The 16,020-nt window shown below is 36.4% G+C and overlaps 1 protein-coding gene across 3 annotated transcripts in view; it reads left to right on the top strand.

The window, feature by feature from the left end:
- The window catches only part of KMT2E (lysine (K)-specific methyltransferase 2E), a 96,511-nt gene extending 80,802 nt beyond the window's left edge, over positions 1-15,709 (top strand). For 2 of the 3 annotated variants that reach the window (XM_008567994.1, XM_008568003.1), the window contains 12 exons: positions 4,059-4,223; positions 4,574-4,882; positions 6,960-7,214; positions 7,376-7,520; positions 8,269-8,519; positions 9,050-9,106; positions 9,249-9,812; positions 10,827-11,116; positions 11,903-11,991; positions 12,100-12,225; positions 12,394-12,491; positions 13,448-15,709. In XM_008567994.1, the coding sequence (XP_008566216.1) occupies positions 4,059-4,223; positions 4,574-4,882; positions 6,960-7,214; positions 7,376-7,520; positions 8,269-8,519; positions 9,050-9,106; positions 9,249-9,812; positions 10,827-11,116; positions 11,903-11,991; positions 12,100-12,225; positions 12,394-12,491; positions 13,448-14,956 (3,858 nt within the window). In that variant the 3' untranslated portion in view covers positions 14,957-15,709. The remainder of the gene's footprint in view (positions 1-4,058; positions 4,224-4,573; positions 4,883-6,959; positions 7,215-7,375; positions 7,521-8,268; positions 8,520-9,049; positions 9,107-9,248; positions 9,813-10,826; positions 11,117-11,902; positions 11,992-12,099; positions 12,226-12,393; positions 12,492-13,447) is intronic. The other variant, XM_008568010.1, reaches the window with a different exon arrangement.
- The last annotated feature ends 311 nt before the right edge of the window (positions 15,710-16,020 follow it).

Here is a 16,020-nt window from a genome sequence, read left to right as displayed (position 1 = left end):
TATTTTTATAGGCATGATGCTCAAACAGAATAAGGTTATTTTGCTTCAGTTTGCCTTGTAATAAATTCAAAATTTCTAACATCCTTGTTTAAATAATTCCAATTATATGTCTTCATATAAGTGATACATGCTTTATATAATATATACATAATTCTTATTCATTTAACAAAAGCGTGAGTGCTTGCTATATTGTAAGCACCATTTGAAGTACTGGGTGAACAAAGAGGCAAGGTCACTGCTCTGGAGAAGCTTTCATAGAGGATGAGGTACAGGGGAACAACAAATGAATATCAAAATGGGAAACAGTACTATGAGGATAATTTTTAAATCATCACCTGGTAGAGGAAATAGAGGTGCCACAAGGGCCATACATACTATTTTGGAATGATTTTTATTGGTTACCAATAATCTTATCCATCTTTTAAGAATCATGAATTAATCTCCAAGTGCTATTTGAAAGGGTAAAGGAAGTTTTTTTGTGTAAGGAGTCTTTTTAGTTTTTCCATTTCAAGACGGTAGGGTAGGATAATTTGGAAGATGGGCTCTGGCTTTCCCTTTCCTTTAAAAAGCAGGGGTTTTTTTGTTTTTTGAAGAAAAGCCACTTCCCAGCTGTTAGCAAGGTAGAAATGAGCAAATCAGGAGTCCCTAGATGTCTTTATTTTCTGTTTTTTTCCTCAGTTCTTATACCCTACTACTGGCAAATTTCCTTCCAAAGCTACTATGGCATCCACAGGTTCATAGGCTTGTTTTTACTGTTTCAAATTACCAGATATATTTTCTAATTGAGATGAATTATAAAAGCTTATTCAGTGAAGTTTATTTTTTCAGTGGCAATACTATGTAACATTTTAATTCCCGTTCTTTATATGTAACCCTTGAACTATAAAGACCTTGGGCATCCCCCATCTGTTCAACAGGAAACTTAGACAAGAAGATCTCTATAGTCTTTTCCAACTGTAAATTTATATCATTTCAAGTTAAATTTTTGCTCCAGTGAGTTTGTACTTTGAAGCACATAGTTGGAATAAAAATTCTCAAAATATCCACTCAAGTGATAGGGATATTTTTAAGCAGACTTTTCCTTCTGCTTATAGGAAATTACAGTACTCTGTATTCACTGTTATAAAACCATAAACTAAGATATATGTCATAAAAACAATGTATAGATAGATCTCATGGGAGATCCCACATACTTTAGTTCAGCACCCAACACGAACAGCGTGTCAGAAGTATTCCTGAAAGGCAACCCTATCTAATTGTAATTCTTTATCAACTGCCCAGCTCACAGATTTAAAGTGGCTTTGAGCTCTGGACAGAGTCTGGAGTAAGTCATGGTTATAGAATATTCAGGTCACAGTAGTAGCCTTATGTGATGGATGGTACATCAAGCATTGGTGTTAGGGGCTATGGAAAGTCTGCTGGCTTTAATTAGGACTCCTAATTAGTTCCTCTAATCCCCTACACAGTCAACTGTAACTACCTCAAGCTAGATATAAAACTTATTTTTCAGTTAGATCTATAAAATGGGGGGCAAATTTTCAGTCATTAAATACTGTATACCTGGTTACGTGTCAAAGAATGTATTAGATGCAACGGCAAATATAAAAGCTGAATGACAATTTAAAGGAATTTAAAATAAAAGTAGATCAGTGTGCTAAAGATTTTTTAATCCATGTAGAAATCAGTCATGATTACATTCCCAAACATTTGTATGTTTTAAGATACAGCTGGGTTAAAGCTATTAGGAAATCTATTTTGTGCTTTGAGTATTCTTACACAATTAACAGCTGTAGTCATGTAGGAGAAGTTATGCTTTAATTTTGCTTTATGGAGTGTGTCAGTGGTCGTTAATTGGAAAGAAGAGTAAATTAGGAGCCAAGGAAACTTGCATAAAAATTATGGCTCTTCCTTTGAGTGAGTCACTTAATACACACGGGCTTTGGTTTCTTAAGCAGTGAAGGACATTATTTTTAAAGATTTTGACCAGCTCTAAAAAGATTATGAACCTGTCTAAATAAAGGATTTTACTTTATCAATTATTTCAACTGTTTACAAGGGAGTTTGATTTTTATTTGAAAGAGTTTGGGTCTTTACATCATATAAATTTATCTCTGACCCTCCCAGTCCCACATCTAAAACAAGGGAATGTTGGACTTCAACAGTACTTTCAAAAGTTCATGGAAAGATCCGCATTATCTTTTAATTCTATTTTTCCACACACGTTCTGAATTATCTTCATATGTCAAAGAAACTTCTTTTGACAAATTCATATTTATCTTAGAAAATCTACAATAATCGTTAATATAGAAAATATCTTCTTTGTGTGCCTGCCTTGTGAATAATTTCTTCTTTTACACATACAGTGATTCTTGGTAAAACAAGTTTGTTTCTTCTAGACAGATATACTTTTCTCAAATTTTTTATTAAGAGAATTAAGCACAGTAATTAACCCCTTCCCTCCAACCACGTTCAATAGGTGAAAAAGTTATGAGAAAGATTTTTTGATTTTCTCCATATTTCTAAATTCATAGTTTTAAGAAGGCCTTGATAAACAGAGAAGGGGTTTTTATAGAGAGCCATACGACAAGGGGTCAAGTAAAGTCATCGAAAAGAACAGACATGGAATTGTCTAAGGAAAGAATTCAGCTTGAAAACTTCCAGGTGCAGTAAACAAATAAGACCATCTTTTGCCCATGCTATTTATTTTAGTGTTTTGATTACCCATCCCAGACCATGAGAGCTAAGATGCGGATATGTACCCATGAACAAGTAATCTTACCTCTTTTGACCTCAGTTTCATTACCTGTAAAATAAAGAGGGTGAGGATAACACATTTTATGAGTGTCATGTTTGCAATATGGCAATTTGCTGTAACAAATGAAAAACTTAGACGTATTCTCTGAGTCTAGATGACATACTACTCTGTTCTCTTATTGAGTGTAACAAAGAAAGAAAAATATACAGGAAAGAATAAGCAGTAGTTTCCAGAGTGTAGGTGTCTTGACACTTGAATCTCTGCTAATAATTTACTGAAATTAAAGCCCTAATGTTGAGAAGACTTTGGCAGCCAGACCTTGAGTTTCCGATCTTTCTTTCTTCCACATGTGGATGACAATAAAAAAGGAAACACAAATGGATCTAAGCCTCAGGACTGGTTCTTTCTTTTCATTTGGAGAACCGGACAGTTGATGGATGTGCTTCTTGGTTCTGGTTAAGAGGTGAAGCATTTGCCAGGTTCACCAGTCAAGGCTCTGGTCTTGCTCATTCTCTATCCAAAGACAACTGATGCTCAAAGGAACTCTTGCTGTTTCCCAGTCCCTGCCTTGAACTGTCAGTTTAAGACAGAAGAGCAGAAGGTAGAGAAATGCCTTATAAATATTATAATGGAGGGCAAGAAGGCTAAAGTAGAAATAATAATTAACACTTATGGAATGCCTACCATTTTCTGAATACTGTTTGAAAACCTCACAGACTTTTTCTATTTGAGCTCTATAACAATCCAGTGAAGTATAAGTACAATTATCCACATTTAGTATTTCAGAAAGGTTAATTAACTTGCCTAGGGTCGCAGAGATACTGACTAAATGACTGGTAAAGTTATTATCTGAACCCAAGACTTCACCCCACAACCCCCTGCTACAACATGTCAATAATACATTCACTCCTTAAACGCATATGAATTTTACCTTTTCAACATACCTTAGGAATTATGAGTCTTTTTTAAAAGGTTGGCTTCTGTATTATTAAGAAAAAAAGATTTTCAGTTTGTTAAAGCAATGGAAATTTTGAGGCTTTTTTTGTTTCGTTTTACCCTTTTCATTAACACTCGATCATCCAAGTGTTCTTTTCATGAAATATATCTGTAATAACAAGACTTCTAAAGATGATGTTTGGGGATTCTGAAAGATCTTGAATAAATATAAATTATTTTCCATATCTGCCAACAATAGAAGTGTTTTGCTAATAATTTCATAACTATTTTTTAAATTTCCCATGACTTTGGAATTTTACTTTCAGAGCAATGATATTTATTGTCACCTAAAATTTAAATTTCGCAGACAAGAGAAGAAAGGAAAATGGAAGCAATTTTGCAAGCTTTTGCCAGACTTGAAAAAAGGGAGAAAAGAAGAGAACAAGCTTTGGAAAGGATCAGCACAGCCAAAACTGAAGTTAAAACTGAATGTAAAGATGCGCAGATTGTCAGTGATGCTGAAGTTATTCAGGTATTATTATTCAAGCCTAGTTTTGTTTTCATACTTGAACATCTTCAAATAAAATTTCCACACACAATTTAATTACATCTATAAAGAATTCTTAATAGTGCCTGATATTAACCTTTTAATAGCATTTTTCAAATCCTGTGGGAATTTAGACTTGAGATATAAAGACTACACATACTTGCTTTGTTTTTGAGAGTAAGAACATTTTTAATGATAATTTATATCAGAATTCATAAATAAATTTTGGAAAGTTAGCTTCTGAAGTAGATTAATGCTATTATATTTCAACTTATATAAACATAGTGTCTATAAACATAGTAGCAAAAGTTCTGGTCTGTTGCATTTTGAATTAGGAACAAGCAAAAGAAGAAACTGCTAGCAAGCCAACCCCTGCCAAAGTGAATAGAACTAAACAGAGAAAAAGTTTTTCTCGGAGTAGGACTCACATTGGACAGCAGCGTCGGAGACATAGAACTGTCAGCATGTGTTCAGATATACAACCATCTTCTCCTGATATAGAAGTTACTTCACAACAAAATGATATTGAAACTACTGTACTTGCAATAGAACCAGAAACTGAAACTGCACTAGCAGAAATAATTACTGAAACTGAAGTTCCAGCACTTAATAAATGTCCTACAAAGTATCCCAAAACAAAGAAGGTACGATTGTTAATGAATGTAAGAACTTTTTTCTAACCAGCTTCTTATGATATTAAATAATCACACTGGTATTTTGAAAATTCAATTTATAGTATCTCATAATGAGCAAAATAAGAGGCATAACTTTTATACTTACAGATTTTTTCAAACTAAGAATGAGAACTGCAAAACTGTAAAATCAATTAGTATAAATGTGTGCATTATTGTACAGTTATATTTGGTATATCAAGACTTTCCTTCAGTCATTGCAATTCATGATTTCCTTAAGTTTGCCTACCTTTGTACAAAATTTATACTTCTCTGAAACTAATTTTAGATGTGTTATACTTTATTTGTATTTTTAAAAAATTTCGTCGTATAGATAGATTGCAAGAATTAAATGTGAAGAAATTGTTGATTTCGATAGAATGTACTAAGAATGTAAAATTTATAAGGAAGAGTATTTTAGGTAAAGTTATTAATAAAAATCTTTGAAAAACTGCTGTCATTTAATGAAGCAATTATGAGAAACCACTCACTGAATTAAACCAACCTGAGCTTTTCAACTTAGAATAGAACATCCTTATGAAGCTTCCATTTTCTCCCACTCTGAATAGAGTACAGCAGATTAGAGCAGAGATACCAAGGTCTTAGGCTCTTTGGGGAGGGTGTAGATCATAAATGTATCCTTCTCACACACTTCTGTTAACAGAGTACTTTGAAACTTTATCTTTATTCTTACCTGATTCAGTACAGTTTGTAGGCATGCTGCTAAACCATGAGAAGTATATTTAGTAAATTTCTAGTATGAGTCTGGGATTATACTTTCATGGCAGAGGTTAAATAATTTACTTGCCACAGAGTCACGGGTTTAGTTAGAAGATCTAAACACAGTTGTGTCTAATTCAATTGTGTGCTCTTATTGCACCAGGTAGCTTAAGCAGGCAAGCCAATATGCCTTTAACAACGAGCCTTATTTTTGCACCTTGGAAGGACAAAAAGTAATTCCAACTTTTATTTGTAAAGTGAAAAGAAAACACTCAGGTTTAAAAGTGAAACTACTTTCTCTACTACAAATATGACATAATCTGTGCCCTCTAATTATTAAATGACTGCACTATTGTGGTGATATACATTTATGTAAATCCCTGGTCTGAGATGTAGGCTCCCACATCCTACCTAATTCTCTTGAAAAGCCTCTTTTGCCTGCTGGTTTTGCTTATGGTATTCTATTATTTTACACAGCATACCGTTTTTACAGAGTACCTAATTATTATGATTTCCCCAAAGGTCTCATTCCATTTAATAATACATAGCAGCTATTCCATGCCAGTGCCAACTCACACAGAGCATTATATATGTTAACTCTTTTAATCCTCACATCACTATTTGTAGAGCTAATTTCTCTTATAGCCTTTCTTTTACAGTTCAAGATGTAGAAAAGTTATATAACTTGCTTGAGGTCACAGTGTGAGTGGCAAAGGCAGGATTCACAAACCCACACCCCAGGAGTATGGCTCCAGACTCCATGTGCTTCACCACTACATTCTGTTACTTGTCCTAGAAAGGTAGTTCTATACAAATAGAAAAAGAGGGAAAGAGAAGATGCCACAATGTTTACAGTGGTCAACTCTGAAAGGATCAGTAGATTATTTTATTTTTGTGTGTGTGTGTTTAAAAGTAGAAAAATACTGCCTAAAATCCGATTTTTCTAACAGACTGAACATTGTATACATATAATAGAAGCAGCAACAAACCTAAATTTAGTGTTTGTATTTAATAAAACGGTACTGATGTCTCCTAAATTTTACTATATGAAAAAGCATTAGTGTCTGTCTTTATGTAATGTAAATATTACAAAAGCAAGTACGTGTTTTGTTCCTACAAAATGTTGTGTAAAAATTTTCAGAATAACAGTAGATAACCAAAGAAATGTAGAATGACATATTGATTTTTTTTGGACATCATATAGGAATGATTTAAATTACCCAAATTATCATTTTAGATAATATAAGAATTTCAAATTTGGTATTATAATATTCTATAGCAGAGTCTGTGCAATTACATATATAGTGATCCAAATTTTTCTTTTCTCTAGCACTTGGTCAATGAATGGTTAAGTGAGAAGAATGAGAAGACAGCAAAACCTTCAGATAGCCTTTCAGAAAGGCCTCTGCGTATAACTACAGATCCTGAAGTATTAGCTACACAGCTCAATTCTTTACCAGGTCTCACTTACAGTCCCCATGTATACTCTACTCCTAAGCATTATATTAGATTTACTTCACCATTCCTTTCAGAAAAAAGGAGAAGAAAAGAACCTACTGAAAACATGTCTGGCTCATGCAAGAAGGTAAACTTTGCTTTGGATATAAGAGTCTAGGATGAACCAAATGCCAATCTCATGCCTTACTACCTTTCCTGGGAGTGGAATGCTTTTGGAATTGGCTCTACATTTATATGCTATATAAACAGCTACAACCTGATTCCTGTTTATTTTTCTATTTTATTCAGAGATGGCTGAAACAAGCTCTGGAAGAAGAAAATTCAGCAATTTTACATAGATTTAACTCTCCCTGTCAAGAAAGATCTAGAAGTCCTACAGTCAATGGTGAAAATAAAAGTCCTCTACTATTAAATGATAGCTGTTCCCTTCCAGGTAGAATTTCTTTTCAGTACCGTTTTAGTGTGAGGAATGTGACAGGATGTATATAGCTTTATAAGAGGCATATTCAGGTTATTGCAGTGTACTTTAAGAAGCACAATGTTATATATATTTTCTCTTTTCTGTTATCCAAACCTTTTGGATGAAGATAGACATAAAGACCTCAGTTTGCAAGACCATATTTGTTGGGCTTTATGGTTGAATTTTTAAAGGCCTAGTTTTGGCTTTTAGGCTGGCTTCTTTTTTTTTTTTTTTTCCTTTTTCCGTGTCCGGCAACGGATCGCAACCCTCAGTGTCGCCCCCGTACCGGACCGGGACCGGCAACAGGATCGCAACCCTCGGTGTTGCGCCCGCGCCTCGCTCAGCCAGTGAGCGGGAACCGGTCTGTATGTGGGATCCGAACCCTCGGCGGGAGCGCCACCACGCTCCCAAGTGGCGCACTATAGCAGTGCGCCACCGGGCCGGCCCCAGGCTGGCTACTTTTTAAACTAACATCAGTCCTTGTAAGATTTCTTTGAGATCCCTAGGCCTATAAGCCCTAAGACAAGGTAAGGCTTGCTGACCGTGAAATTAATTAACGGGGGGAAGGGGTAATTGCTCTATGTTAGTCCTATTTTTTAAAACACTGAAATTTAGTTTTGGGGTGAAAGTCATAATTACTGTTGTTTTGTCTTTCCCAGAATATATTACAGATTATAGCAAATATCACAGTATAATTTCTTATAAATTATTTCACCAACAGATTTAACTACACCACTAAAAAAACGAAGACTTTATCAATTGCTAGATTCTGTTTACTCAGAAACCTCAACACCTACTCCTTCACCCTATGCTACTCCAACTCACACAGATATTACTCCTATGGACCCATCATTTGCCACTCCTCCACGGATAAAATCGGATGATGAAACTTGTAGAAATGGTTATAAACCCATATATTCACCAGTCACCCCAGTAACTCCTGGTACACCAGGAAATACCATGCACTTTGAGGTGAGATTTTTGGGGCGGTGCAGGGGGCAGGGCACGGGGGGAAGGCTAGCTGGTACAGGGATCCGAACCCTTGACCTTAGTGTTATCAGCACCATGCTCTAACCGACTTAGCTAACTAGCCAGCCTGAGGTGAAAAATTTAAATGAAAAAAACCTTTTCAACCCCCCACGGATGGGATTTCTTTAAGAGTCTTTTTCTTCTTCTTCTTCTTTAACTAGTATGCTTTAAGTAGAAAAAAAGTTTTTAAGAAACTAAAAGAGGAAATTGGAAACATGCATCTATATAAATTTAAATGTCATTTTTACTACAATGAGCATAACTTTCATCTTACTGAAATACACAACAGACTAAGTGACCATGTGTGTATCAAATTAACTTAAAGCAAATATTTTATTTGGGGAATGGAAATAAAACAGGAAAGAAAGTCTAAAACCAGAGTCTGTAGAAGTTTCTCATTTTAAGTCTTCATTTTTCATCATGTATTTAGTTATATATTTTAATTTTCAATTCTAATTATTTCCTTTATATAGAATATTTCTTCCCCAGAAAGTTCTCCAGAAATAAAGAGACGCACTTATAGTCAAGAGGTAAGGAGTTACTAAAAAAAAGGTTAAAATGGTGTTTTTTTCTAGTATTATTTTGCTTTAATTACTAGTAGATTTTGAAATAAATAGTCTCAAGATGTGGTTATTTGTGTGATTTTTTTTTTTTTTTTTCTTCTGCAAACAGGGATATGACAGATCTTCAACCATGTTATCATTGGGGCCTTTTAGAAATTCCAATTTAACTGAACTGGGTCTGCAAGAAATAAAGACTATTGGTTATACCAGTCCTAGGAGTAGGACTGAAGTTAATAGGCAGTGCCCTGGAGAGAAGGAAACGGTGTCCGACCTTCAACTGGGACTCGATGCAGTCGAGCCCACTGCCTTACACAAAACCATGGAAACACCTGCACATGACAGGACTGAGCCGAACAGCCAATTGGACTCTACTCACTCTGGACGGGGCACTATATATTCTTCCTGGGTAAAGAGTCCTGACAGAACAGGAGTTAACTTCTCAGTGAACTCCAACTTGAGGGACCTGACACCCTCGCATCAGTTGGAGGTTGGAGGAGGCTTCCGAATAAGTGAGTCAAAGTGCCTGATGCAGGATGATACTAGAGGCATGTTTATGGAAACAGCTGTGTTTTGTACTTCCGAAGATGGGCTGGTATCTGGTTTCGGACGGACTGTTAATGACAATATGATCGACGGGAGTTGCACACCCCAGAATCCACCACAAAAGAAAAAGGTTACAAATTTAACAATTTATAGTCCTTTTAATAGTGTTGTTTTCATACTACTACTGAGGGTAATTGGTAGTTATATATTATGTGAGGCATTCTCAATTTAGTTATTCAAGTTATATTGTTTACATGTACATTTTAAAGCCTTTTGTAAATGCTCAATTAGAAAATCCTAGTGATTTGGAAAATCCTTGTAAGGAGCATGGTTTCAGAGACAGAAACCTCAAGATGCTTTATTTCACCAAACAAGTAACTTTAAAAAATTAACCACTCCGCAGTCAAAAAACAGTTGAAAAATGTTATTACCCTTATTTTACATAGAACAGGCAGCCTTGTATAGAAGAAATGCCTCTTTCATCATCCATAATATCTGTAGTGTTTAGGCCATGGATGTAAGAGTATTTTGGAAAGTATTGTACTAATAGATATTATATATTAATAAATAAGTTTCCTGATTTACCACCGTTATTTGGTTGGCAGACATACAGAGACAGTTAGAATGCCTTATTTCAGAGGAACGGAAGAAACTACAGCACTTATTTTATCTGTTAATAGGCTTATTGCTTTGAAAGTCAAAGAATTTTAGTGATGTGTGCTTTTAATTTTTATAACAGAATCCAGTTGACAACTTTGTGGGAAGCAATGTAGTATAGTGGAAAGAGCACGGGCTTTCAAGTAAGACCTAGGTTCGAATCCCGGCTCCAACACTCACCAGCTGTGTGACCTTGAGTGAGTGAGTTACTCAATTTCCTCATCTGTAAAATGGGGATGATAATATATCTATTTCATAGGGTTGTTGTGAGGATTAAATGAGTTAATGTATGTAAATCGCCTAAGTACAATGCCTGGCATATAGCAGGCATTTGATAATTGTTAATTATTATTTGTTCAGAATCAAATTATTTTATATAAATTTCCTAATGTAAATATAGTAATTCTCTTTAGAAAAAAAAATGGATTGATTCTGACATATAAAACAAGAATAAAAGATTTGCTTTTTCTTATCTTTCTTGCTTAAGGTTTCTCTATTAGAATACCGTAAGAGACAACGTGAAGCTAGGAAAAGTGGCTCTAAGACAGAAAACTTTCCACTGGTTAGTGTGTCACCTCATGCAGGTGGAAACTTGAGTAACAACAATGCTGACGGGTGTGCCAACAGTAGTGAAAATGGGGAGCAGGTAGAAAACACTGCTAGCCTGCTTGTACCAACACCAGCTACAGTTTATAATGCCACTTCTGAAGAAGCCAACAATAACTGTCCTGTTAAGGAAGCTACTGTCAGTGAGAAGAATGAACCAGAAGTTCAGTGGTAAGCCTGTTCTAAAGTATATTACTCTGGAAAAAACAAACTTTTGGTAATGAACAATTCTTCCTGTTCTCCCAAGGTTAAGCAGAAAGTGGTATATGGTCATAATTTTGAAAGCTCCTCTTTGCTAACAAGGGTTTTAAACTACCTGTATCCGAGGAATCTTCAATAAGTTCATGGAACGATTCATATTATCTTTTAATTCCATTTTTCCACAAACTTTCCTTAAGTACCTTTGTATTTGCCTGTCTTGTTAAAGTCCATTGTGTTTACTCCTTGATACTTTATTCACATTTTTCATGTAATTTCTCCTCTCCAAAGAACTTTTTATCATAGTAAACATCTTGCAATTTCTTTACAACCCCTACCAGTTACCTTGAAAGAACAACCAGGTTTCAGTTTCCTCAGTAGGACTAGAAGCAGCTGCATATAGGATGGATCTTGGCAAAGAGCAGACTGCCACATTCACCTTGCTCCTTGGTCCCCCTCCCCCCAAGAGCTTACATTCCTGACACAAGGCAGTTTATTAGGGGCATATTTTGGTACCTTTGGTAACCTTTTCCCCAAGAAATTGCTGAAGACAAAGGAATTGATTCTGATTGAGTTCTTCAAATGGGGATAAAAATCCAAGTTTGGGGAGCAGTTAGCAAAATAAGAGAAGATTAACTGTTTTCAAAGTTTAACAACAAAGTATATTCCCAGTAGAGAAAGAGCATAAGTCTGAAAGGACAAAGAATAATCTAGCTGGCAATAGCTTCTTTGAATTGAGGATAATATTTTATTTTAAAGGACTGCCTCGACCTCAGTGGAACAAGTCAGAGAAAGGAGTTATCAAAGAGCTTTACTGCTCAGTGATCACCGAAAAGATAAAGACAGTGGTAAGTGAGCTTGTTCCTTCACCAAAATGTGGAGTCAGCTAATCACTCTGTACCCTCGTTCTCTGCAGCTCTAATGTTCTCTTTGGGTCTGCTCTGCTTCATCTCTAGGGGGAGAGTCACCATGTGTCTCATGTTCACCGAGTCATGTTCAGTCTTCACCTTCATCTCATTCAAATCACATTTCCCAGTTGCAAGCTAAGGGCCCAGTCCCTTCTTTCAGTGAACTTATGGAAGGTCAGTAAGCAGATGACCTATCATGGTTACTATTTTAAATGCTGTTAAAAAGAGAACCTTTATAAAAAGTTGTTTTGAATAGCAGAATGTATATTGGTTTGTGGTGTAAAGAAACGGCATATTTATCATGTAATTTTACATTTACTGTAGATTTCTTCTGCTTCACAGACCCTGATCCTGAAAATCCAGAACCCATGACTACAAGTGAATGTCCATCCCCAGATACTTCTCAAAATACTTGTAAAAGCCCTTCAAAAATGAGCAAGGTAATAACGTTGACCTTTGAATGTGGCTGTTCAGAATTGATGGTAATATGCAGACTGATTTTTTTTCTGCTGTATCAAGTATCAATTTGTGATTCCTGGACACTTTTCCTGTCAAACGTACTCAATTGTGTTTACTACTTTATTTCCTACTTTATTCACTAACACTGAACTGTGAAAGACACCTTTGAACAAACATTCAAAGTTTTTTAAGCACACTTCAATAGCTTACATTTTCTCCAGAAATTCCACCTCTGTTCTAATGGTGTCTAGGAAATTCATAGCCTTTTCCTGAAATATTTGATCAGCCAATTCTCTAAAAACAAAAGGTCAGTACATTCATTTAAAAGGGATGACTCCATCCTGGGTCATGAAGATGTGATAATCTGATGTGGCATGTATGTCACTGAAAACTAAAGAGGAATCTGAGATTTTTTTAAAGGAAAAAAATGTATACATTTAAGTAGTCTTGGATTATTTATATTTGAACAGTGCGTAAGGAAAATAAAAAGTATTAAAAATCAAAATGATTGCGGGAGCAACTTTGTTTACCCAAACCAATTTATCCTTAGGTTGGGTGTAGAAATTTCAATTATGGAACTGAGACTTGCTATATAAGTGTTTAAGCCTATTATAGTTCTTGTAGAGGAAGGCTCAAAAACAGGTTTCATCACTTAGGAAAACAAGGCAAATAAAATCTAAAACGATTATTTCCTCAATCTGTCTTCAATAAAAATTAATTCAGGGAATTCAGTGTAAGTTCATTACTAGAACTTATTGGAGCTACTGAAAAACTGACTTTTCAACATCCCAAGCCTCTATTATTGACTTTTCAAACCTGTATTATTTCCTGCCCCCTTTTAAAATCAGTATTTAAATAATATTAAATACCAACAAGAATTAACCTCAGGGTACATAAAATGTTTCTTAAGTTCATATGATTTGTTTTCTCTTCATAGCCTGGTTCACCGGGACCTGTAATTCCTGCTCAACCACATGGGAAAGTACTCACAAAACCAGATCCCCATTGGGAGGCAACAGTTATTGTATCAGAAGCTGAGAACAGTGTTCACCTAAAAACAGAGATCCAACAAAAACAGCTATCAAATAACACCCAAGCACTTTCAAAGAATCATCCTCCTCAGCCACATGTTCGCAATTCATCTGAGCAACTTTCACAAAAGCTGCCTTCTGCACCAGCCAAGTTGCACTGTCCTCCATCACCTCACATAGAAAATCCTCCAAAGTCCTCTACACCTCACACCCCTGTACAGCACGGTTATCTTTCACCAAAGCCTCCTGCACAGCAGTTAGGATCTCCCTACAGGCCTCATCATTCACAGTCACCTCAAGGTGGGACACCTCAGCGAGAGCCTCAGAGAAGTTTTTATCCAGCAACACAGAACCTTCCAGCCAATACTCAGCAGGCAACTTCTGGAGCATTATTTACCCAGACACCCTCAGGACAATCTTCAGCAACATATAGTCAGTTTAACCAACAAAATCTGAACAGTACGGCACCACCCCCACCTCCCCCTCCACCTCCTTCTTCATCTTATTATCAAAACCAGCAGCCCTCTGCAAACTTTCAGAATTATAATCAGCTCAAAGGTAGTCTTTCCCAACAAACTGTGTTTACATCAGGACCAAATCAAGCACTTCCTGGCACCCCAAGCCAGCCAACAGTTCCAGGACACCATGTTACTCCAGGACATTTTTTGCCCTCTCAGAACCCTACCATTCACCATCAAACTGCTGCTGCTGTAGTCCCACCCCCTCCTCCGCCACCACCCGCTCCAGGACCACACCTCGTACAACAGCCCAATTCCCATCAGCAACACTCTGTAGCACATGTACTAGGACCTGTTCATACTGTCACCCCTGGGTCTCATATTCATTCTCAAACTGCTGGACACCATCTACCACCACCCCCTCCACCGCCTGGTCCTGCCCCTCATCACCATCCACCACCCCATCCTTCCACAGGACTCCAAGGTCTACAAGCACAACACCAGCATGTTGTAAATTCAGCACCCCCACCACCACCTCCTCCGCCGCCGTCCAGTGTTTTGGCTTCTGGGCATCATACCACATCGGGTCAAGCCTTACACCACCCACCTCATCAAGGACCTCCACTTTTTCCTTCAAGTGCCCATCCAGCTGTACCACCGTATCCCTCACAAGCCACACATCATACCACTTTGGGACCGGGACCCCAGCACCAGCCTTCTGGAACAGGGCCACATTGTCCATTACCAGTCGCAGGTCCTCATCTTCAGCCCCAAGGACCAAACAGTATTCCAACACCTACTGCTTCAGGGTTCTGTCCTCATCCTGGCTCTGTGGCCCTGCCACATGGGGTTCAAGGACCTCAGCAGGCATCTCCAGTGCCTGGACAGATTCCAATTCACAGAGCACAGGTGCCACCAACATTTCAGAACAGTTACCATGGTTCAGGGTGGCATTAAAATGGACTCCAAAAACATTTTTTTAAATGTTCTGTAAGATAAACTGTATATTCCATATGTACCTATTAAGGTACTTTTTAAAGCTTGTACATGAAACTTTGTATAAAAAAAAAAAAAAAAACCAGTGCTCTTTCATTGTGTTTATCCCATTTTTGCTTTTTAAAATTCCTTTAAAAATGTGCTGTTAAGCCAATATTAGGTATCTTTATTTTGTAAGTAAGTGAACATTCCAGCTGTTTTTCTGGCAGCAGCTTTGATGCTACATGATCTTTAAATTTTATTGTTGCAGTTAAATTCATTTAGTGAATGTTTTGTATATTATTTTATACATATGCATTAAGTACACAGCTAAGTAATGGCACTATGAGGATTTTTTTTTTTTCTGTCAGTTTTGTGAGTGCATCTTAGGTATAAAAATGCAATACAGATTTTTATAGTTTGGTGTGAACATGGCTTATTTTGTTTTACTGGTTATTTGCAAGCAAAATGTAATTTAATGTATAGGTGATTTCTAATGTCTCCTGACAAACTGTAAATACTGCATTTCTTTTGCATATATAATTGCTTACAGCTTTTCTCATTTGATATATAGCATTGTACATATGACAAGTCTTTTGCAACACTGTGTGACCTTTGTGAAAGTAGTACAGTATATGACCTTTAATTTCTTTTTTATTTTAAATATACTGTCACATTGAAGCACTGGTTGGGCATTTTAATTCATGTTAATAAATCACAATTACGTCAGTTTTATCAAATTGTCCTGTACAACTTCTACGGTCTGGGTCTGCTCAGGTGTGTGCTTTTATGAAAGTTACAGTTTTCAAATATAATTCATAAGAAGCCTTCAATTTTCTTTAGCTACTACTACTACTACCTCTGTTGGATGGTAGGTAGGCATCAGGAGGCAAAGGGGTGGTCCCCGTAATAGTTCCTACTTGCCATTTTTGCAGTAGTAAGAGGCAGAGGAAACTACTTAGATAATCATGCTATGTAAGTTTACTCAGGTATCTGACATCATACAAAATGCATCTAAACCACTAATGCGTTCCACATGATAGTTA

Source organism: Galeopterus variegatus, unplaced genomic scaffold (assembly GCF_000696425.1).
Source record: "Galeopterus variegatus unplaced genomic scaffold, G_variegatus-3.0.2 Scaffold20, whole genome shotgun sequence".
Classification (NCBI taxonomy): Eukaryota; Metazoa; Chordata; class Mammalia; order Dermoptera; family Cynocephalidae; genus Galeopterus; species Galeopterus variegatus.
This window is presented reverse-complemented; position numbering and strand designations above follow the sequence as displayed.